Here is a 21158-nt window from a genome sequence, read left to right on the forward strand (position 1 = left end):
TTCTGCTGCCACATTCACTTCCCAAAGTTGGGCGGAATCCGTTCTGGATCCATTCCATTACTGGACTTCAATTCGGAAATCGGCTGAAGCATTCGGATTGTATCAGTATTATCGGAATCCCCAGTCCTGTGCGCTCCTGAAGTGTATAAAAGCAGCAATGACGAGTCTTACCCCAGCCATGCAATTCACCAAGGTTGCCTTCTGTTCTTCAAGTCCAGCGTGCCTTCGTTCCCTCGTAAGGCCCTTTCTTTCTTCTTCCAGAGCCCGTCTTTCCACTCGAGTCCTTTCGAACGTCACCTCTAGCTCTCATTCCATCCCGCAGCATAGCAGAACTACCCAGTTTTGTCGAACAATGACCACTACCTCTGCAGCTAAACCCAGGACGTACACCAGCAATGAACCCGGGAACGCAGAGATAAACTGCTTCTTCGAGTCCCAGACGTCAACATGGTAGGCCAGGTCTCTTCTCGCTTCCTTAGAGCATTTTGACTTTGTGTTCTAGGCAGTATGTAATCTCGGATCCTGCAACCCTACAAGCCGTACTCGTTGATACCGTCCTGGACTACGATCCTGCTGCCGGAAAGGTTTCCACAGAATCCGCTGACCAGCTGCTCGCGTTTATAAAGAAGAAGAACTTGAAGGTTTTGCGTATCTTGTGCGTAGCAACTCATTTGTAATTATTCATAATTCTCATGGTCACGCAGGGAAACACACGCGCATGCGGATCATCTCACTGCTGCTCAGTATCTCAAATCAAAGCTTCCAGGAGATGTGCCCGTATGCATCGGTTCTCGCATCACGCAGGTTCAATCAAATTTTGCCCCAGTCTACGGGTTAGAATGGAGCACATTTGGCGAGACCTTTGACATTTTCCTGAAGGATGACGAGGAGTTTCCTGTTGGGAATCTCACTTGTCGTGTTATCCATCTTCCTGGTCATACTCCGGATCATATTGGGTACGCGATCGGAAAGGCCGTTTTCACTGGGGATTCCATCTTTCTTGTGCGTAGTCTTACTTATTCCTTAACACATGGTTCTGACTCTGTTGCCATACCATAATAAACAGCCTGATGTTGGTTCTGCAAGAGTAGATTTCCCTGGTGGTGATGCCAAACAACTATATGCCGTGAGTGCGGTGGTCCTCTGTGTTTAGATGCTCTTAATATGTCATCAAATGTAGTCTATGAATCGTCTTCTGTCCCTGCCCGAGGACTACAAGTTGTTCGTTGGCCATGACTACCCGAGTTGTCGTAACTATAACTGCGTCACTACCGTGGGCGAGCAACGGAAGCTCAACAAGCATGGGAAGGTTGGTACCACCGAAGAGGCTTTCATCCATTTCCGTAAACAGAGGGACGATACCCTCGGGGCTCCCAGACTCATTCATCCGTCGCTCCAAGTCAATATACGTGCTGGCAGACTGCCTCCGGCGGACACAGAGGGGCGTGTATGGATGAAGATACCCGTTAAATACACAAGTGATGTGGAATTCTCCGAGTGCTAATTATAATAGTTCTTTTCTTCAGCATTGTGGGTACAAAATAAGCCGAGGAAGCGCTTGGCAAATACGCGTCCGCTCTCCCAACTCGGGGAACAGAAATGCGTCCTTTATATATCCATATCTAATACATGTCCTTTTGCGCTATGACTTATCCTAGATGTACCAGAGGATTTTTTTCTAGTCCCAGCGTCCTTGTTCTCCAATGTCGAAGAATATGAGAGCCCGACGTTCGGCCGGTGTGGCCTGAGATAGGCTCGCGGAGTTTGTATCGGAAACAACCTGGGCGTGCCAAGAGCTAGTTCAATGGGCGCCAAAAAATGCTGTTAGACGTTCGATGGAACATCATGAGCATGCACAACATCAGCGATGACAGCGGAGGTACATTTTGGTTCAGCCCTCTACAGCCTGATGAAATTCCGGAGAGTTTGGCGTCTACGACAGTGGTCATTTTGTAAATGCATATAGGTGGAATGATCGAAGTCAAGGGGAATACGCCGCAAGACTTGGGAAATTTTTTCGAATTATTTGTTCGTGAAGAGAAACCATAATAAGTATGTGCTGCTCGTGGGATATTGCATCAGTGTCCGCACATACAGAAGTTCCTGCTTCTGTTCCTTCTCCTGCAAAGTATTTGACAGCGGAGAATAGCTGAAACCGATGTAACAGCCGTGCAAAATTCCAAGACGCGTTTGGAAACCTGTAAGGAACTAAGACGGTGTGACGCACAGAAATCCGGATTGAGACCGGCAGAGATTCACAGTCTTCAAAAGCGCCTTGTTTTTGGAAAGCATAAAACAATCTTTGACAACAGAATCCAGTAGAAGACCAGCCTGAGCCAGATGATGCGGTCCGCTGTTCAATCCCATAAGTAACGTGATCGCGAACCAATTTGAATTTGGGCCTTTTTAGAATTTGTCATTCGAAGTTGGAAGTAAATATCACTAGCTGATTATCATCGATTAGCGCGCGCCTACGTTACTAAGCGCTCAGAAATTTTTATCGACTTTCCAGCCCTGGCACAAAAAATCGAACGATACTTCCACGTGTACTTAAAGGATTTGGAGCGCAAGTTGCAACACAGTGACACGAGTTCACACGTCCTTTTTTCTTCCTTGTTTGAGCCCGAACCCTCTTGTTTGCTGCACAAGAATGCCTATTCATGCTGCGAAACATCAAGTTGGCTCTCGTAAAGGACTCGACGACAAAATAAATAAATCCGATCACCAGGTATCTCTCAGACATTGCCTGGTAGCGTTGGGCACTATCTTGCTCGCCACACTTGGCTTTCTCCTTCGGAAGCGTTTCTTCTTGGAACCGGCCGACTCGTATGTACTGTGCTCGACAAACGGAAAACAAATTCATCTGGTTGATGAGCAAAATTCCCTAGTGGAGTGCTTGGTGGTCCATGGTTCGTATATACAGGACGTTGGAGACTTAGGTACGCAATCTCAAGGTTTTGAGATGACGGTCACTTATCGTCAGCCAGCGGACATCCAACAGCGTTGGACTTACAGCCAGGAGAAAGCGTTGCCGATCTACTATACGCAGCCTGGGTCCATCATTGTGCCGGGAATGTCGGGTTGGTCGCGTTTCACTGCTGGAACGGGTCCTCGTGTTTTACCGTCCTACAGACTCTCATGCACACATTCTTGAGTACGGCGCTAGCAGAATTATCCCTCTCAACCAAGGCAAAACAATCAAGGGTGCGTTTCGCAGAACGCAGTTCATACAACGTTCATTTATTTTCGATCCAGAGGTCGTCATGTCTGTCAGAGATTATATAGTTTCAGATCCCGACATTAACAACAACAAGTCGAAACTAGTGCAAGGCTGGGGATGGGACCATACTGTGTGGTCCGAAGGCCGCTGGCCGACTGCCGTACGTTTTGTTGCGTCTGCGTCTGCTTCGCTCATGAAACTACAAAAGGATGACTTGGATGCGGATCCTGACATCCACGGACGGCCTATAATTCTGCAAAGCAAGGACGGTCACGCAATCTGGGTCTCTCGCGCCACTTTGGATGATAATGGTCCTTATCCTGAGCACGTTGACGGCGGTGTGATTCAGACGGATTCAGATGGAAATCCCAGTGGTAAGTGAAACTCTTTCGTAATAATTCTCTTAATGTCACATTTTCATGTAGGACTGTTCCTTGACAATGCCCAAGATCTCATTCATAAACCTGAAGCCACCGACGCTGACCTTCACTCCCTTTTTTCTATTACCGTTCGAGATGCCCTCGCTTATGGTTTAACTTCAATTCACGACGCGGCACTTGCGCCAGAGTCTTTAGCTTTCTTCAAAAGGCAAGCTCTACTGTGCATTCGTTTCACATTTCTTCATATATGGGCAACAGGCAAGCAGAAGAGGGAACGCTTCCGGTACGTTGGAAAATGTGGACATTCCGATACATCTTCGTTTTGCTATCTGACATTATAGATTCGAATCTATGGAATGACTTATTTCAATGAAAGCGGCGAGTATTGGGGAGATCGTGTCGTCCCTCTTATTAACGCGGGAAATGGACGACTTCACTGCAGAAGTGTGAAGATGTTTGCTGATGGTACGCAGAAACATATTCTGCTTTGTGTGATGAAGATCTTCTGAACCGAAGCATTTAGGTGCTCTCAGAACTGGAGGTGCCGCAGTAAGTGCACACCAGTTTTGATCTCCATGTTACTACGACTATCGTATATCCAGCTTTATGAACCGTATACTGACAATCCTAGTACGAATGGTTTTATGCGAACACCGCCTGAAATCATCAACAAGGTCATTCCCCGTTTTCTCGGAGACGGATGGCAAGTCGTGCGTGTATTTATAATTCATAATAGTTCTTGAAGGGTAGCTAAATATATCTTGCATGGAGAACATCCACGCCATAGGTGATCGTGCCAATGGCATTGTTTTGGACGCTTTTGAAGAAGCATTATCTGACGTCGACGTCACTACTCTCCGACCACGGTTGGAACATGCCCAGCTACTGACTGAAGCTGATATGAAGCGAATAGGAAAACTTGGAGGTAGGAAGCAGAGCCTCATCTCCAAGGTAGTTAGACTCAGGCCCGTTCTAGTTATTGCCAGTGTGCAGCCGACACATGTGTATGCTTTTCCGCAGACATTGTATAACATACTGTTGACGAGTCTTTTCCGCAGTATTGACGATATGTGGTATGCTGAGCAGCGCCTGGGATCGGAACGAGTCAAAGGATTGTATGCTTTTCGCAGCATTCTCAATAACAAGGCGAGAATTACTCTGGGATCAGACGCCCCAGTAGAAGGTATAAACCCTTTGGCAGGGTTCTATGCCGCTATCACGCGTTTCTCAGAAGATGGAACGTCACCTCACGGACCTGATGGCTGGTTTGTGTGCAATACCTTTAGAAGATTCAAAGCTTACGTGCCGTCGTAGGTTCCCAGAACAGCGCTTAACTAGACAAGAAGCGCTCAGAGGTAAGGTCAAGACTCTGTCAATGGACTGTGTATTCACCTTGCGTATCCTGAAGGCATGACTATTGATCCAGCATACGCCTCCTTTACGGAGTTGACTTTGGGATCACTGCTGCCCGGGAAAAGAGCCGACTTTGTAATTCTTTCCCAAGACATCATGTCTGTCGCGGTGGATAAAATTTTGGAGAGCAGAGTAATAGCGACAGTGTTAGATGGAAGGCCTGTTTATGGTTCTTTTCTGTAGCTCGGATTTAATTATGGATACCCGAACCAATGTTTCCGCCTGGGTTCCGTTTGCTGGGGCCCTCGGGGAGGCATCGGATTCTCGGTATTCAAAGAAAGGGCAAAAAATACCTTTGACGAAACATCCAGTATTGATACTTCAGCCTTCACCCAAGCAGAACCATAGAGTGCATCGACTGTCATCGAACCTCGTTAACCACAGTTCGCAACACTTCATTATCTAGTGAAATCTGAGCTACAAACGTTCTTTTATTGCTGGTTCGACTGCCATATAATATAAGGATTTGACATTCATTTGTACAAAGTGAGTAAATATGAATTATACTAAGACTCATCAACACGTGGAAGTGCGATAAGTCCTTATGAGCGGCCAATCACCAGCTAGCGTATCCGTTATGTCCTCAAGTCCAAAGGTCCATGAATCTTATCGTTAATTGTCACAAGCCGCAAGTTGACGTGTTGGCTTGGGTCGCTGCGGCCTGTCCCGACCCATACTCGATTGCATGTCTGTTCGCCAAATCATTTAACGCAGCCTCTGAGGTGTAAAATTCCGATATCACACATGGTCAATTGCTAGCACGTTAATCGTGCGCCCATTGTATGATAACTACCAGCAGGTCCCACAGCCCACGCTGTTCCATCCTGTGATGGAGTCAGATGATGCGATGTATGGGGAATTGGGAACGGAGCTGTATGTGGTATATAATTTGGTCAGAAGACCGTTGCTGCCGTCGGAGAAAGCATCGTTGGCGAGTGAGTTGCTGCCAATGCCGTAGCCACTACCATAGCCAACAGTCACGGCAAGGGTGTAAGAGGGGATGAATTGAACTAGAACAAGGGTAGAGAAAAACTTCATGGTCATGATTTAATGAAGCTCTTCGGCTGCTGGAGAAACCTTAGACCCCATCTTCCGCAAGGGAAACAGAGTAGCCATGATCATTCGCATATCACAAGAAAATATCGGTCGACTCCATGCAAAAGCAGTGCGTTTACGTGAGTGAAGAACCTCGATTTCTGTATTAGTTCTATTCCACTTACAATCTTCCATTGCAAATTCGGAGACGCGAGACTGTTTGACTTCCGAGAGCATTGCCATCAGTGCTCCAAGCAGTGGTATCAACGTTGGTTATGGCTTACTTGCATGGAAGCAATAAATTGGGATTAGATAAAAAATGAGTAAGAAGCTGTATCACACTACAGGCGGGCCTCTTGGAAATGATAATAAATATTGGCGGCGAAGGACACTGCATGAGTAAGTGAGATATCAGAAAATTTTGATACAGGAAGGTAGCGACAAGCCTGAACAATGATAATATATAATCACTGTTGCTCCTTGCCGCCATATCCCTCGTCGTCCTTCCCGGTTTCTGTAACTATATCAATGACTTCGTCCTCCTCCGCATTTATACCCTTGCCTTCCCACACTGCTTTCCACCGTCGTTCAACTCTAACTGCCTCAGCTTCCACTATGGATACGACACGCTTCCGCCGTTCGCGAACCTCCTGCTCTCCCCAGCTCTGTACGGCATCCAGTTGAACCAGCAAACGGTTTAGCGACTCATTGTAAGCGTGTAAAGGTGTGTTACGGATCGTATAGGCAAGCTTGGGTGGTGTAAGCCTCGGCTCCGACGAACTATCAGTGGAAACGGATATCACCTCACCATCGAGGTCGAAATCGATGTGAGAAGGCCATGTAAAGGTAGTCTTCAATCCTTCAAACTTTTGCTGGAGGGTCTGGATGGTGCCAAGAGATTTCTGGACGAGATCGGCCTGATTAAGCTCGCTAGAGGACTCGTCTGATGATTGCTCGCTGGGAGATGGAGAAGGCTGTCGTTGAAACGAGGAAATTGGACTTTGAGAATCAGAGGGGCGAAGCGACGAAGGGGCCTCCTGTATTTCTGCAGGGGGTGACATGTTAACTGGCTCAGGCTGTGGATCTTTGGAAGGCGACGGAGATTGCATAGGGATAGAGTGCTTTGAAGTACTCGTTCTTCTAGGTCTCGCCTACGTAACTGAATTAGTCTTAAGGTGATGATTTAACTGCAAATAAATAAATACCTGCTCTCTAGATGCGTACGGATTCAGATAACGGCCAAATCCATAGTCGTATGCAATATCGTCAGCAACAGCTGTATCGGTGTCATAGGTATCGACTATGTATTGTCTGGCACGCTCATCCCGCCGTTGGGCGAGAAGGCGCTGCCGCTGAAGTTCCCGCTCGCGTTCGATAGCTTGAAGGCGGGCATTGTGCCGGTGCTCTTCGGCTACACGAGATGCGTAGGGAGATGGATAATAACCAAGGGGGGAACAGCCAGACTGGCCATAAGGGTAGTAATTGGAAGAGTAGGGTGAGCTACGATAGAAGGGGCTTGCACTGAACATGCTGTGAAAATGAAAATACAATATTCAACAATCATTATATATGAGATTATATATACCATCTTTAATAAATGTCATTTCGCGATCTTTCTAATCGAGAAAAGCGGAGAAAAAAGAAGAATGTGCTGGAAAATGCGACGCCTTTCTGGGAGACTTCGGATCTTGCCCCGCATTGGTCCGGACCTAAGAATAGACATTTGCACTCCTGCACTCCTGGGTGCTCAAGACATGCTCATAATCTTGTCTCAAACTCAAGGTGCAGGGAAACGGAAACTCTCCTCGTGTCAATCAAAAACTGGCGGATAATGGCGGATAATAGATAAACTTCTGACGAGGCATCCTGAGCACAGAAAAACACGTCAGCTTTATTATTAAGAGTAAGCCCATTGCGTTGCAGAAAAAATTTATCCATTATCCAATCATTTTCCGTTGGGTTTTGACTAGTGTAAATTGGTCATCTGCTAGAAGTGTTATATGACCCTCGTCAGCGCCGGAAATTTTTGTCAACTCATTGGCTTTTTTAACTTAGAATGGTACCGTATTAGAGTAGCAGGCATGGAACCTTATCACCAGAAGAAACTCAGTTGTAATTCTAAGATAATAGATATGATATAGAATAAATAAACGGGCGAATGAGTGGCATTGAATACATCAATTCAAGCTGAAAATCCTACTTCAGTAACATAGAGGAGGCAATGAAGCAAAAATACAATACAAGAGACCGTGCCTTATGGACTTAATATATTGATGTCTATGGAAGTTTTTCTTCGAACTCTTGAGATCTTTGTGTTAGAGCCCTTTCTAGTGAGTACACACCCGCGGCAAGCGCATCAGTGACGTAGCTCACGTTTCCACCGCCATTCGTCCATTAAGTCCAGCTGTCTGGTTTCTTCGCAATGTATACTAGAAAATCTTTGCTAGAGACTCTATCTGCATCATGCAGCTCTGGCAGAACTCGGCAGTTACCTTGGCAAGCCTTCTAATCTTAGTAAAACTTGTACATCATTGGTGCACGCTCCGCTCTAGATCCCATTAGAATATCAATACTATTCTTCGACGTCGGCTCTTGGGACTTTGATTCCTATATGAACGTTACAGCTCTGACTTCCGTAGGCAGATCTACAGGCTTCTGTAGCTTGTATGGACCCAATATCTATACGGGGACCAGAAGTAGGCAGTTGACACTACCAGTGAGATTTAGTGATTATGGATCTGCGATCATGATCTTGTGCTCTAGGAGAAGCCTCCCTCGATCAAGGGGCTACTTCGATTCCATGGATGCAATTGGGGGGTGACCCAGAAGTCGCCGTGGAAAGATTGGGTAGACTGTAACAACCTGAGAAATTGCTGTCGTGGGATGGGAAGCACTCGTTTCCAAAGGGATGACTATTATTGCACTGGCAGGCACGATTTAATTGGTTGTTCCGCGGTCAGGGTCCGTTGATGTTGACACTTGTTTGGCAAGTTGGGATTGTTGGAATTGTTGAACGATTCCGGGTCGTTCTACACGGCGCTGCACCTCTTCTTTATCTCTCCATTTCTGCGATATCTTCAGCTCCAGGTTTTCTCCCATTATTCTTCTCTATCCTTTTACTACGATTACCTTGCTTGCTTCCACGGCTCTTGAATTGCAACTGCCGACCAATTTTCTCAACCAAACTCGCAGATCAAGGCATTCCCTCAGTAACGCACAGTTTTCTACACTTACCATGTCTGCAAAGGGCTCAAAGAGCTCTGGCGATGTATTGGGGTCTATGTTACTTCGTTCTTCGACACCAGGTACGAGCATACTGTATCATTTAGCAACTGAATGCTCATATCGCAATTACCCTAGGTCCGAATGAGAAAGGTGAACGAAGTGCTCTCTAGATTAGCGACCCCAGTCTTACACTATTGGCAGTCCTAGACTATCTCGAAGGCATGTCCAAGGATGAGGTTGACAATGATCCCCCACGTTCTATCGTGGACCATGAGGAATACCAAAGTAGATCTCGCGGCCCCAGCAGAGTTCAATCCCCTTCAAAGAGTCACCACAGTGACGCTCTCCATGAATTAGCTAATTCTCATGTCAGTTATGGTCAGAACAATCCTGAAGAGGATGGCGAGGACATTGCTTCCGATGTTCAAGAGAGGTCGCAAAACGGTGAAGAAGTCCTACATATCGTACGTAACCTGATTATTCACTGTGCATAATGATCTTCAACACTAGCTGCAGCCCGGCCCTCAAGATCCACCTGGCCCTCGTTATGAGTCTTACGACTCTGGCCCGTCCTTCGGTAACATGGGACCAATGCCAGACGATTATTCTACAAATCTGGCAGCCATGAACACCTTGAATGTGAGTTACTTGGCCCTGACTTGTAATTTCGTCTCATTATCTTTCGTAGCCTCAATGGGATCAAGCCCCATCAAAACCTGTTATTCCCTGGAATCTCGATACAAATGGCGGCGTGACCCCCGGTCAGCTGTATAAGGTCCCTCTACCAGAGTCTATTATTTCTCCCAGGGCTGCATCTGTTGCGATTGGCATCGAACCGTCATCCAGCAAAGGTACGCGAAACCGCATCGCGCCATCAAGAGCCTCTAGCTCTCCCAAAGTGGTCCCTAATGTAAGTATTGTCACTATACAATTTTCCCGTACAATGACTTCTGCCATCAGTCCCCGAGACCAGCAACCAAGGCTGATCCAACGGCAGCTGAATATAGGCCACTGTCACCGCAGTCCAGCCAGTCTCGTGTGACAGGTAGGACGCGGCCCACGGAGAAAGGCACCGTTTATCCATCCCTTCCTGAAAGCAGGGTTGGCGAGGAGGCCATGCCATTAAGCCCAGTTTCTCCGGCTCGAACGAAACCGCAATCGATGGCACCTTCTAAGGCCCCCTCTGTCAGCCCTTCAGATTCCCAATCCCAATATAAAGCACGCTCCGCCACAAAGAGTCGCCGAGAAGGTTCCAAGGTCAATGGGTCAGAGACTGGCGGAGAGACAGCGCCTCGTGTCAATGGCAAAGGTATCGCCGATAATATTTATCACACGAGCTCCAATATTCATTACGGTCATAGGGCGATCCCCGCCGAACGGGTCATCTGCATCTCATCAGTCAAGGCCGTTCTCGCCGTATAGGCACGCTGCGACTACCGAAGACCTTCTACACGCCGTGATACGAGGTCGTGTAGTAACTATTCCGGAAGAGTCTACGAAGGAGCTTTCACATCATTCAAAAGCCCCCACCGCTCCTCCTTCTGAAGTCCCTGTGCGCTCAGTTGCAAAGTCGAAAGCATCTAGTAGACACGCCAGGACCACTTCAGTTGTGGCGTCGCAACCTGACAAAACGAGAGATGCAGACGCTACTCCCACGCCATCGCGTCCCAATTCGCCTGGCGCTTTGAATCATGAGGAGACCGAGGTTATGAAAGCTGCATTAGCTTCCGTTGCGCAGACGCCACGGACATCGTACTATGAAGCGTCGGTTCTGGAGCCAGACGTCGCAAATTCCCACTTTCATGACAAAGATCTTTGCGTCTTGTTCCAATTCTTGAATGATGCTTCGACTCCGGAAGTGGTGAAGAAAGTAATGCGAAAGGCTGTTCGACGGCGAGTTAAGGAACTGGGCATGAAACATGACAATGAGGTTTGTTCCAATCGGCGTTTCGTTTGTGGCTGATATTGACCACTTGACTCAGTCGATCAGGCAGCTACAGAAGAACCATCAAGGTCACGGTTTCGGTGGGACTCAGGAGGGGGATAGTGAGGTAAGTATGCCCGAATTTTTCACCTGTTATCTTGTAGCTTAAAAAGTCACAGGAACCGCCGAAATGGGCCTCAGATCTTAAGCGAGAAATCGTTCTTATGCAACAACGCATCGAAAGCCTTGGGCCAAAGATCGAAAACCTCCGGGTTCCTCCATCGCTCGAACCAGAAGGTGAGGAAGAGGAGTACGGCCAGACTCCGGTCACGCAGACAGTCAACATTCACACGCAGCCGACGGGAACCATGGCGGATTCAACCTATCAGCCTCACACGGAAGTGGTCATGGATGAAGAGGAAGATGTTAACGAACACGGAAATCTTCCGGAACAAGAATACGAGGAGCCTGCTCGTCGCTTCCCGCACCTCGACGGAGAAGCCAATGATTACTACAACAATGATCGTGACGATTCGCCTGGCCAACAGTACCTTGTCGAGGAGCTCTACAAGCTTAGGCAGAAGCCAGCCGGGAGCCAGTCAGGCCTTTCACATCATAGTTGGGAACTTCATCAAGACGACGATCAGTATGATGATGAAGATAATCAGCAAGCGGCAGCTCCGACGATCCCTGGCTCTGACACTGGCTATGAGAACGAGGCCCCTCTTCCATCCATCCCTGCGCAGAGTAGTCGGAGCGTTGTCGCGACACCTCAACCTACATATGGCGATGATAATTACAGCAGCGCGGATAACGGCCTCCTTCCCTGGCAGAAGATTCACCAACGCTTATTGAGCTGGGCTATAGTATGGCCGCTTAGTGAATTTGATGGAGCTTTGGCGAGTACAATGAGAGGCCGTCAGGTCAATGAAGTTGCTATGAGCATCTGGTCCACACAGACGTATAAGCGATACGTTCGGTCACGATTGACTGATAATCCTCAGATGCCCGTCGATCGTCTGTTTGTGCCACCGAACATGGCTGACGCGATCAACAATGCTGTCTTCCACGGACGGCACGGAGACGCTTGTGGGATGCTGCGAGATTTGTGGACACCGTTTGGTTTGCAGGGTATGCCACGATTATTAGTGGTCCTAGCCAAGCACAGGTCGGATGAGAACCATTGGGTTGTCCATAGGTAGGGTCCAAACATTTTTGATTGGTGGACTAGCACTGATGACGTTAGGTTCTCTCTTCCTGAGGGTCTTTTGACGACTTACGACTCATATCCTGAGAAGACCCTCCCCGATGGCCGGGTAAGTGTTCGTGTCATGCACCATTTTATTGCTCTGACGCCTTACTCAACCAGCCCTTGGGGTGGTGGTTTGCAATTCGTGTAGCATGGCCTACCGCCCTCTATCCCAATCCTGACCACCTCATCCAGAAGATGGTTCGTCTTCACCGACCAATGCAACGAAGTGTAGACAATTCCGTCGCGGCTGGAGGCATATGGCGTAATGTCCTTATGGGTTCACGGCCTGAGAGAAGTCTTGACCTAGAACGCTTAAGGGACTTGATCAACACAGAGGTAAAGAACCTTCGCCAAAGGAAACAAGTTGGGAAGTTGGCCATATCGCCTCCACAGCCTGCATGGGAGGATATGAATTAATTCTGCTATGATGACTGGATGTATGTATAACAGGTGTATCTCACTTGTGCTCTATCTCACGTTTCACTCCTTTTCTCCTTTACTTTCACTATGTGGTATATTGTATATATACATGCTGGGCTGCGCCGATTTTAAAATAGTTGGTACAGGGTGATAGCTTATGTTACTTATGATCTTCACGCCGAACTATTTTCCATTAGTGCGGATACGTTCCTGGATAAGTAATCATCGTAGATACATTGTCTCAACTATGGAAATTTGAATGTTTTTACTTACGGTTGTGTGTAAATTGAGTTTTATAGTCCGGAATTGAGCGCCGTTGATAGATCATCGACGGTAGCTTTCACTTTTCGGGAAGAAAGTGATACAGCAGAGGTGGGTCTTACAAGCTAGATAGCAGTCAATTGCGACATCATGAAGAAGAGGAAGGGAGAATACGCACAGTGGCGTAGAGGGCCTGCGCCTCGCCATCCAGCTTTTCTCTCATGTCGGCACTTTGAAACTTGTGGGAAGACTTTTGCCTTTTCTTGAGGGCCTTTTTTGCAGCATCCTGCTTTCCCTTTGTGTTTGAAGCAGGGGTGCGTCTGCCATGCTTGCCAGCCATAGAAGCGGAAGGAAAAATGATTATCCACGTGCAAAAAGGAATTCGCAATTCGGGTGTTTGGTCTGGCTTTCAATTCTCTTCATGTCTTCAAAACGCGGTCGCAAGCGAAATGACAATCTCCCGCCCAATCGTGCCAGAGATGTCCAACGGGCCTTTCGAGAACGACGAGCAGCACATTTACAGGTGAGCATGCTGCCCTTTCTTTGATGTCGGACGTACTCACTCGTGCTCCGAATTTTGCCTAGGCGATGGAACAAAGAGTGGCTGAGCTCGAGGTCGAGAACGACTGCCTGCGACGGGCACTGAATTTACCACCAGCAAGTCGGTCACCACTAGGCAGAGGGCCAACCGGAAAGGATATGCCCAAGGCTTATGTACCCGATGCATCGTCAGGCGATACCGGCACCGCCTTACCCCACCCCAGCCGGGATTCCTCGTCGAGTTCGCGGGGCTCGACTCGCGCGAGCTCGCTGTCTCCCGGCACCCTTACCCTGCCACGTTCAGTTTCCGACATCGATGGTGGGCCATGGGATACATCGATGGTCATGGAGGAACAGCACTCGGACGTCCCCAGCTCTTCTGCCTCGTCGACGTACCCCCTTCCTTCCTTGAATTCCCAGTCGACATCCCGCAGTACCATGCCTGGCAACGCATATATTCCCACCCAAAGTGGCTTTTCGCAGTCCGCAGACCGGATGTCTTCGTCCTACTCCAACAATTCAGGCTTTGTTATGCGTGATGAATCCGATATCAAGATTCGTGATCCACGCTCCTGAATGGACTAGCCACCTTAATTCATATGTCTTCCTTCTTCGAAGCTCGTTGATCATCATATCCGGGCTGTTCGCTTCACCTCTGCCTGCCCCGCGTGCCTCTACACAGTGCCTGGTATTTGCAGCTGTGTTTTCCATCTCGACATGCCGCGATGTCAATATTGCTCCTATCGTGAAGTGCAACTTCGCGCGCAGCACCTCCTTCTTTATACCCTTGTAATCCATTGGGGCAAGGCTATTGCGAAGAAGATGCATGTTGTACTCATATCTACCACCCAAATTCTTGTAGCACCGAAGGACTAGTTTCGTGACAATGCGACGGACAAGGACTCTGCCTAGTCGACACCGAACCCAGTATTCCTATCCAGATAAACCTATCGTGTAATTGCAATATTTATTCGTGCAATTGATACGCCCGAGCGTATTCATCATCAACCTGACAGATTGGACCCTCGCCAATTTCGACAGTCTTCTCCAGGTCCAATCTTTAAATAGTTTGTTGACAAACAAAGACGCTCGCCAACTTTGTCTTTACGGCTTGATCACTTCTTCATCAAGGACAGTTTATCTTAAGCAAACGTTTCTATCAGATTTCGATCTAGTTCGGGTACGACTATGTGAGTTATACAGGCTTACATTGATGACGGTCAGAATATCGAGCTCGCATTCCAGTGTGTTTCTTGAAATGCATATGGGTGTGCCCGCAAACCAAGGCTAATGGAGCTTTGGGCAATGCTGATTTCTACAATGGTGTTGACATCAGTGCAAACATAGGTGCCAACTGTCCATGGTATCCACACAGGTATTGTTTCAGGTCCGTTAGTGCTTCGCCCAGGACAGATAAACGGACTAATTTTTACCTTTATATAGATCCATATGGCCCTAAGACCTCGAATTTTGTCTTGAGTCTAGATCCCATCGAGCTTGAAGTCGACTGTCGGAGGGCGCTTTTACCAATGTACGGTGGGCCATACGCAAATGCAGACCCTTTCCGTAGCTTTCTAATGGTCCTGGGGCATAATGCCTGTTGACTTGTTTCCAATTGATTTCTGAACGTTTTTCGGCTAATAAGCTGAAGCTGTCTCAATTTACAACCATCCTAGGGAATTATGTAGCTCATGGTATTCCTGTATTAATCTATTTACAAGCAGCAAGGAGACCTGTACGTGTCGTAAAATATATTTTTTGGAAATTGGACAGAAATCGTTCCAAGGACATTTGACTTGACGTCGAGGTGACAGGGCTCAACGCATTTCCTGCAAATGTAACACCCTGTCTCGTGCGTTATTGATCTTTTTTCATACCCCGACGCATTACGACGGGGTGCCAGAACATCTAGGCCAGGGATAAAACTCAGGGCAAGAGCTGGAGGCATTTTAATTGGCGCAGTGAAGGTTGTTTACGCCATTTCCCCATTCAAGGTAAAATGGCATCAAATACCAGGACCACTATGCTAGCTCCACGAGACTCGATGGGACTATTTAAACACAATTGGTACGGCGTTGTAGGTCCTCGAACTCAGCTGCACACTGTATGCATATGAATATGACAAGCACAGTATTGATTATTCAGCTGCAAGAGATTTATCTCAGAGCTTTCAAAGGAACCGGACCTTCACCATTTCTAGGGTCGCAATTTGAACACCGGAAAGATCCATGATCGCTATGGACCATATGTGCCTCAAGTTCTGTACCTTCCAAGGTTCCGAAGTCAAGCGTGCACCCGCAATGTACATGCATTACTCCGTATCATTATCCCGGCGGCACCGCGCATCCGATTACACCTTGCGGTGGGCGAAAGGAACAACCTGCATGACACCAGAAATAGGAACAGTACAGCACCATCATACTCCATCATCCCCACGACTCGATCGAATCAGTTGAAGACTGGGACCCCGACACGTCGCCCGATCCGTCAATACTTGCGGTAGAATTTTCATTACTCATTTTTGAAGATAGCTTGTCCAATCTTTCGATCAGGGATAATTTCTATAATGATCACGTCAGGGCCAATGTGAATACATTAGTTCAACGAGTACTTGCTCTGTCTTCGACGCGGCTTGCTACGTTGATGGAAAGGGATCTTGAGCATTGAAGCGGAGAAAGATAGATACCAGGAGTAGGAGCAAAGGCAGGCATGAGTTCCTCTTTCGAGAGAATTTGATCGTCATCTTCCATTGTTACTGGGGGAAACATTGGTGGTACTCGCGTTTGGTGTTCTTCGGGAGGAACGGCAAAACGAAAAGGCCCAGGAGATGAACCGTAACGTCAAGGCGTAGATGTTATAGGGTAAGATAGCGCTTGTGTTAACTTGTCGGCGTTGTCGCCGCCGTGGTTCAAATGGACCGTGGGTGATTCAGATGGAACATAGAAAGTTTGTGGAAGTTCAGTAGTCCCGCTTCTATCATAGGGCCTCCACTGGAAATCCAATTCGGCGCATTCCATGTCGTAGTTGATCTCAAAGGCAGGGACAGAAGAAGAATCTGGACCTTCAGCAGGCGGATCGAAGTAGACGGGGCGAGAGACCAAATAACCGGGTCCTGGTGTAGAGAATATGTTTTGGAAACGGGACATATCTATTCCTTCTCTTCCGTGAAGATAAACATCAGAAATCGGAGCTTCGTCTTGTTTTATATCATCTGATGATTTACAATAGTCAGCAATGGGAATGTCCGAGCATGGCGCAGGCATGTGTTGAGAATACGGTGAAGCAAGGCTGTTGTGGGAAAGTTGAGAAGCACTGGCTGGTGGATTCCTGATATGGGCGTGTTCTGGGGTAGACACCATATCTTCAGCTGGTTGTGATGTATGACAAATGACCGTGAAGTTGTCGCACAATTCAGCAGAAAGGGGGAAGTCTGACGAGTCATGTTTGAATAGCTGAGAGTGTGAAGAATCAGATAAAAGATAAGAACACGGTCTTACAGCACCATGATGACACATGCTTGGATGTTGTTTGAGCGGTGTCGGCGATGGTGTTTGTGTTCTTGCCACAAATGACGAAGGATGAAGGAAAGAAACCTGTGAAGCAGGACCAGGCCTAGTAAATGGGATGAAAGATAGTGAATGTATGTCATTGATTTGAGATAGTTTCGGCGAAACCGTGGGTCCGTCAGAATAAGAGAAAGTGGTAGCATGAGGTTCCACTCGTTCAACTTCAAGGGCACTGAACGCGAACGGGCTCTCCTCGTCACAGAGAGATATCGTATCATGACCGTTTGGCTCTGTCAAACCAGACGACATGACAACTAACGGCTGCTCCGTAGAAGAAGGTAGGAGTAGACGCAATGGATGTGTCTCGTGTAGCGATAGGAACGCATCGGATAGCCAACCAGGTAATATTTCGGCAGATCGATGATTGGTGGAGTTCTAGCAAGCTTCGCATAAGGGTGCCATGCAGGATAGCAGAAATCGGCAAGAACCTCTGGATAAAGCGTAGAAGCGTCCTCCCTTTCCCCTTCGCCCTGGGACACCAACCGCTGCTTCATCTTTATGACAGCAAAATCCTTGCCTAGCCTTCGAGATTGGAGGGTATCATATGCATCCAGTGGCGTGGTGGGCATCATATAACTACTATTGGAAGATGAACCCGCCGAACGGGTCCGGTCGCGTCTCGCAGGAGAGCGATACGTGATATTCACAGTGTCCATCATGCGGTCAAATCGTGAATTGAGGCCCGTTCGCTGCGGTTTCGCTGCAGGGGTAATATCTGAAAGCAGTGAATCATTTGTTACACTGAAACTGATACAATGTACCCTGTATATGCGCAGACAGAGACGAGAATGTAGACTTGGACCTAGAAATACAGTCAAAGTATAGTTGTATCATGAGATGGATACATACCGTGATTCGCTCCGGTATGCCTCTGAAAACTTGCGTGAGCGTGCAGGCATGTTTTCCAATAGTATCCAAGAAAATATTAAAAACGTTGCGGTGGTAGGAGATAAAGGGCAGAAGGCGATTGCAATTACACCGTCATTGTCACCTAACATGATTGCCTTTATTATTTTCAGCTAGCCTACACAAATATCTTCTCAAAATCGTACCATAAGCAGATATCCTGGTTTTCATTATCACTGCTGAACACGTACCGGCCTCAGCGGTGACATATGTCGCGAATTCGAACGAGAACAGCGAAGACAGGCGACATTCGAGGAGCCGGCAATGGACGCAGCATCTGCACCAGTATCCAAGGACTGACAGAATCTGGGCTTCCAGCCTTCTGGTCACAAAAGATAAGCGATATATGAGCAAATTCTTATCGTCGACTTCGTAAGCCATTTTCTGCTTCCGCTTTATCATCAAGCCGGCTGATAAAACACAACCGATCTTTCTCTCCTTTCAACCGCGAGGATGGAGTCCAGGTATCTCTTTGGGGAAGGAAAGACTGGCCGTGGTGAAATACCTCTGCCCGCATCGTCTTCGCTGGAGACTCGGAGGTCAAGGAAACCTCGCGTAGCATTCCTCTGCTGTTTTTTGGGTCTTCTGGCGTGGATCAGACTATGCCAACGACACCAACCACCAGATTCATGGGCCGTTACTCAGCAAAGTCGAAATCCTGCATATCTCATAGAAGCGGAACATGGTGCTGTCGCGTCGGAGAACAAGCGTTGCTCCGACATGGGGGTCGAGGTTCTCAAAGACGGGGGCAATGCTATAGATGCGGCCGTTAGTGTTACTTTCTGCGTTGGGGTTGTCAATATGTTCTCGTATGTCCCAAGTTCGTTATTTCTCCTTAATTCCTCATATCTAGGCCGATTCAGGTCTGGTATCGGCGGAGGCGGCTTCATGACCGTTCGCATCCCATCTAAAGACGCCAACTCCTCTTCAGAAGTATTTGATATCGATTTCCGAGAAGTGGCTCCTGCGCTGTCGAACTCGTCCATGTTCTCGGGCGGATCGAATTCCTCAATGTTTGGAGGCCTATCGGTTGCCGTGCCAGGCGAACTTCGTGGACTGGAAGAGGCGCACAAGAGATGGGGAACAGTCCCATGGAAGAGGCTTGTGCAACCCAGTGTCGACTTGGCTGCCGGTTGGCAAGTCGATAAGGAGTTGGGACGCAGGATTCCGGTGCGGAATAATTATTCTGACATTCGCACTCTTTTGCAACTGACATATTTGTAGTGGTTCGTTGATTTGATGCTGGGAAATCCAGATTGGCGTGATATTTTTGCTCCGAATGGAGTGCTATTGAAAGAAGGAGAAATGATCAGAAGAACGAATTACTCTAGGACGCTTGCGACGATCGCTACTGGAGGTGCCGATGCTTTCTACAAAGTATGCTTTTAACATGCTCTCTCACGTAGCTTGTACTTACCGTGTGTCAGGGCCCTATTGCAGATGCACTTGTTCAGAAGATCACTATGACTGGCGGCATCCTATCTCATGCTGATCTCGAAGGGTACAAAGTAAAAGTGTCGCGAGCTCTCCAAGGAACTTATAGAGACCGCAAGATACATACCACCCATGCGCCCACCTCAGGACCCGGTGAGGGAGAAACCATTCCTTCCCTAGCTGGGCATCTGACAAGGTCTCCAGTCCTACTTCATATGCTCAATCTGATGGAAAAGTATGACTTAGAGACACGAGATGGTGTCAATACACATAGATCAGTTGAGGCAATGAAATTCGGGTTTTCAGCGCGGTCGGTGGTACCCTAGTGGTTTCCTGCAGCAGTTCTGACATCCTTTTAGTACTAGAATATGCGACCCTGGTTTCCAAAATATTACCGACATCATAAACTCTATATCCACCAAAACGTTCGCCAACATCATTTTCCCTAACATTACAGATGTGAGGCATCCTTCTACCAAGCTTGGTATTACATTCACGTAGTACTCAGGGTCATACACATCCACCCGATTATTACAACCCTAAATATGATGTCTTGACAGATCATGGAACGGTGAGTACCCATGACACTGTATATAATAACAGCAGACTGATCGTGAATATCAGAGTCATACATCCATAGTCGACAAAAATGGCATGGCAGTCTCGTTAACATCCACCATAAACCTTGTTTTTGGGTCAGAGGTTCTTGACCCAGTGACCGGTGTCATTCTGAACGACGAAGTACTGCGTTACTCCATTTGCCAGTGTTTTACTCATTCAATACATTTAGATGGATGACTTCAGTGTCCCTGGGACGCCCAATGGATTCGGGTTATGGCCCTCACCATGTATGCTGAGTTCCTGTTCTATTTTGTTCTCCTGATGTGTAGTTCCAAAGACAACTATCCTGAGCCCGGAAAGCGTCCCCTATCGTCAACAACACCAACGATCATCGAGAATGCCGATGGGTCCTTCTACCTGAGCATCGGTGGTTCTGGAGGCTCTCGAATCTTTCCGGCTGTCTTCCAGGTGATATTAAATCTTGAGTGGGGCTTGGATCTCAGCTCTGCAATTGAATTCGGCCGACTTCATAATCAATTATATCCTCTTTTCTTGGATGCAGACAATGTATATCCCAGCGACATTCTAGATGATTTGAGACGTAGAGGGCACAATGTCATCGGTATGTTCATGACTTGACCAGAATCCACGTTACTGACTTTTGATAGTCGCCGATGTAAATCGTGTTGCCTCCGCTGTGAACGGTGTCATGATAAAGGACGGGAAGATTTTTGGTATGTGCTTTATCCTGCTCACAGTTTGTTAACGCTTTCTCATGATTGAGCTTGCAGCTGCGAGCGACTCCCGTAAAAATGGGATAGCAGCAGGATATTAATGATACGGACTCAATAAATCTAAATTTGCAAGCGGCAAGTACCCATTGACATAGGCCATGAAGACGGCCTTTCGGATTTATATCATGCATAGGAAACATCACGTGCTTTGTCATCCGGGGTGACCGGCCCGCGCGACGACGTACTGCTATTAGTTGGATACGACTCAGTATGAGTTGGGCATATGT

General features: G+C 47.6%; 8 protein-coding genes across 8 annotated transcripts; 5 read left to right on the forward strand and 3 right to left on the reverse strand.

Moving 5' to 3' along the window:
• The first annotated feature begins 105 nt into the window (after positions 1-105).
• BT62DRAFT_928257 (Metallo-hydrolase/oxidoreductase) lies at positions 106-1664 on the forward strand. The gene is made up of 7 exons (XM_043185472.1): positions 106-128; positions 194-235; positions 304-450; positions 503-655; positions 705-1002; positions 1067-1126; positions 1181-1664. The coding sequence occupies exons 3-7, from the start codon at positions 353-355 to the stop codon at positions 1502-1504; spliced, it is 933 nt and encodes a 310-aa protein (XP_043043045.1). The 5' UTR covers positions 106-128; positions 194-235; positions 304-352; the 3' UTR covers positions 1505-1664.
• Positions 1665-2440: 776 nt separating this feature from the next.
• BT62DRAFT_985142 (uncharacterized protein) lies at positions 2441-5409 on the forward strand. Its single transcript, XM_043189914.1, has 15 exons — positions 2441-2939; positions 2988-3080; positions 3133-3204; positions 3256-3380; positions 3429-3594; positions 3646-3820; positions 3859-3883; positions 3942-4065; positions 4124-4149; positions 4203-4310; positions 4372-4525; positions 4577-4604; positions 4659-4865; positions 4915-4955; positions 5009-5409. Exons 1-15 carry the CDS (start codon positions 2651-2653, stop codon positions 5194-5196), a joined length of 1821 nt encoding a protein of 606 aa, XP_043043046.1. The 5' UTR covers positions 2441-2650; the 3' UTR covers positions 5197-5409.
• Positions 5410-5632: 223 nt separating this feature from the next.
• BT62DRAFT_985143 (Cerato-platanin) lies at positions 5633-6057 on the reverse strand (the record flags this gene model as incomplete). Its single annotated transcript, XM_043189915.1, has 3 exons — positions 5633-5728; positions 5758-5802; positions 5827-6057. The coding sequence occupies 3 exons, from the start codon at positions 6055-6057 to the stop codon at positions 5633-5635; spliced, it is 372 nt and encodes a 123-aa protein (XP_043043047.1).
• A 339-nt stretch (positions 6058-6396) lies between these two features.
• On the reverse strand, positions 6397-7577 carry BT62DRAFT_1048578 (uncharacterized protein; the record flags this gene model as incomplete). Its single annotated transcript, XM_043178504.1, has 2 exons — positions 6397-7199; positions 7254-7577. The coding sequence occupies 2 exons, from the start codon at positions 7575-7577 to the stop codon at positions 6516-6518; spliced, it is 1008 nt and encodes a 335-aa protein (XP_043043048.1). The 3' UTR covers positions 6397-6515.
• Positions 7578-9021: 1444 nt separating this feature from the next.
• BT62DRAFT_928263 (uncharacterized protein) lies at positions 9022-13135 on the forward strand. The gene is made up of 11 exons (XM_043185473.1): positions 9022-9353; positions 9409-9423; positions 9475-9737; positions 9790-9912; positions 9962-10183; positions 10234-10582; positions 10635-11203; positions 11256-11324; positions 11377-12395; positions 12444-12513; positions 12567-13135. The coding sequence occupies exons 1-11, from the start codon at positions 9284-9286 to the stop codon at positions 12864-12866; spliced, it is 3069 nt and encodes a 1022-aa protein (XP_043043049.1). The 5' UTR covers positions 9022-9283; the 3' UTR covers positions 12867-13135.
• Positions 13136-13551: 416 nt separating this feature from the next.
• BT62DRAFT_1001841 (uncharacterized protein) lies at positions 13552-14246 on the forward strand (the record flags this gene model as incomplete). The annotated part of the gene is made up of 2 exons (XM_043176783.1): positions 13552-13653; positions 13716-14246. 2 exons carry the CDS (start codon positions 13552-13554, stop codon positions 14244-14246), a joined length of 633 nt encoding a protein of 210 aa, XP_043043050.1.
• Positions 14247-16219: 1973 nt separating this feature from the next.
• On the reverse strand, positions 16220-18363 carry BT62DRAFT_591263 (uncharacterized protein). The gene is made up of 6 exons (XM_043181532.1): positions 18334-18363; positions 17998-18272; positions 17665-17951; positions 17173-17611; positions 16286-17100; positions 16220-16231 (listed from the first exon to the last, which is right to left on the reverse strand). Exons 2-5 carry the CDS (start codon positions 18068-18070, stop codon positions 16511-16513), a joined length of 1389 nt encoding a protein of 462 aa, XP_043043051.1. The 5' UTR covers positions 18071-18272; positions 18334-18363; the 3' UTR covers positions 16220-16231; positions 16286-16510.
• Positions 18364-18595: 232 nt separating this feature from the next.
• On the forward strand, positions 18596-20972 carry BT62DRAFT_1048603 (gamma-glutamyltranspeptidase; the record flags this gene model as incomplete). The annotated part of the gene is made up of 12 exons (XM_043178505.1): positions 18596-18951; positions 19006-19312; positions 19367-19519; positions 19570-19729; positions 19781-19886; positions 19936-20035; positions 20085-20147; positions 20201-20317; positions 20367-20424; positions 20475-20759; positions 20806-20871; positions 20929-20972. The coding sequence occupies 12 exons, from the start codon at positions 18596-18598 to the stop codon at positions 20970-20972; spliced, it is 1815 nt and encodes a 604-aa protein (XP_043043052.1).
• Positions 20973-21158: the final 186 nt, after the last annotated feature.

This window comes from Guyanagaster necrorhizus, assembly GCF_019112545.1.
Source record: "Guyanagaster necrorhizus MCA 3950 unplaced genomic scaffold BT62scaffold_5, whole genome shotgun sequence".
NCBI lineage: Eukaryota > Fungi > Basidiomycota > Agaricomycetes > Agaricales > Physalacriaceae > Guyanagaster > Guyanagaster necrorhizus.

What these genes read in the sequence shown, in the direction of transcription:
- BT62DRAFT_928257 (XM_043185472.1), top strand. Translation starts at nt 353, where the DNA reads ATGACCACTACCTCTGCAGCTAAACCCAGGACGTACACCAGCAATGAA. An exon ending in CTGGGGATTCCATCTTTCTT is followed by an intron (nt 1,003 to 1,066) that starts GTGCGTAGTCTT and finishes CATAATAAACAG; the next exon opens with CCTGATGTTGGTTCTGCAAG. An exon ending in ATGCCAAACAACTATATGCC is followed by an intron (nt 1,127 to 1,180) that starts GTGAGTGCGGTG and finishes CATCAAATGTAG; the next exon opens with TCTATGAATCGTCTTCTGTC.
- BT62DRAFT_985142 (XM_043189914.1), top strand. Translation starts at nt 2,651, where the DNA reads ATGCCTATTCATGCTGCGAAACATCAAGTTGGCTCTCGTAAAGGACTC. An exon ending in TCGGAGACGGATGGCAAGTC is followed by an intron (nt 4,311 to 4,371) that starts GTGCGTGTATTT and finishes TCTTGCATGGAG; the next exon opens with AACATCCACGCCATAGGTGA. An exon ending in AGTGTGCAGCCGACACATGT is followed by an intron (nt 4,605 to 4,658) that starts GTATGCTTTTCC and finishes TCTTTTCCGCAG; the next exon opens with TATTGACGATATGTGGTATG.
- BT62DRAFT_928263 (XM_043185473.1), top strand. Translation starts at nt 9,284, where the DNA reads ATGTCTGCAAAGGGCTCAAAGAGCTCTGGCGATGTATTGGGGTCTATG. An exon ending in GCCTCGTGTCAATGGCAAAG is followed by an intron (nt 10,583 to 10,634) that starts GTATCGCCGATA and finishes TTACGGTCATAG; the next exon opens with GGCGATCCCCGCCGAACGGG. An exon ending in AGACCCTCCCCGATGGCCGG is followed by an intron (nt 12,514 to 12,566) that starts GTAAGTGTTCGT and finishes TTACTCAACCAG; the next exon opens with CCCTTGGGGTGGTGGTTTGC.
- BT62DRAFT_591263 (XM_043181532.1), bottom strand. Translation starts at nt 18,070, where the DNA reads ATGATACAACTATACTTTGACTGTATTTCTAGGTCCAAGTCTACATTC. An exon ending in TCTGTCTGCGCATATACAGG is followed by an intron (nt 17,952 to 17,997) that starts GTACATTGTATC and finishes CACTGCTTTCAG; the next exon opens with ATATTACCCCTGCAGCGAAA. An exon ending in TCCAAGCATGTGTCATCATG is followed by an intron (nt 17,101 to 17,172) that starts GTGCTGTAAGAC and finishes ATGACTCGTCAG; the next exon opens with ACTTCCCCCTTTCTGCTGAA.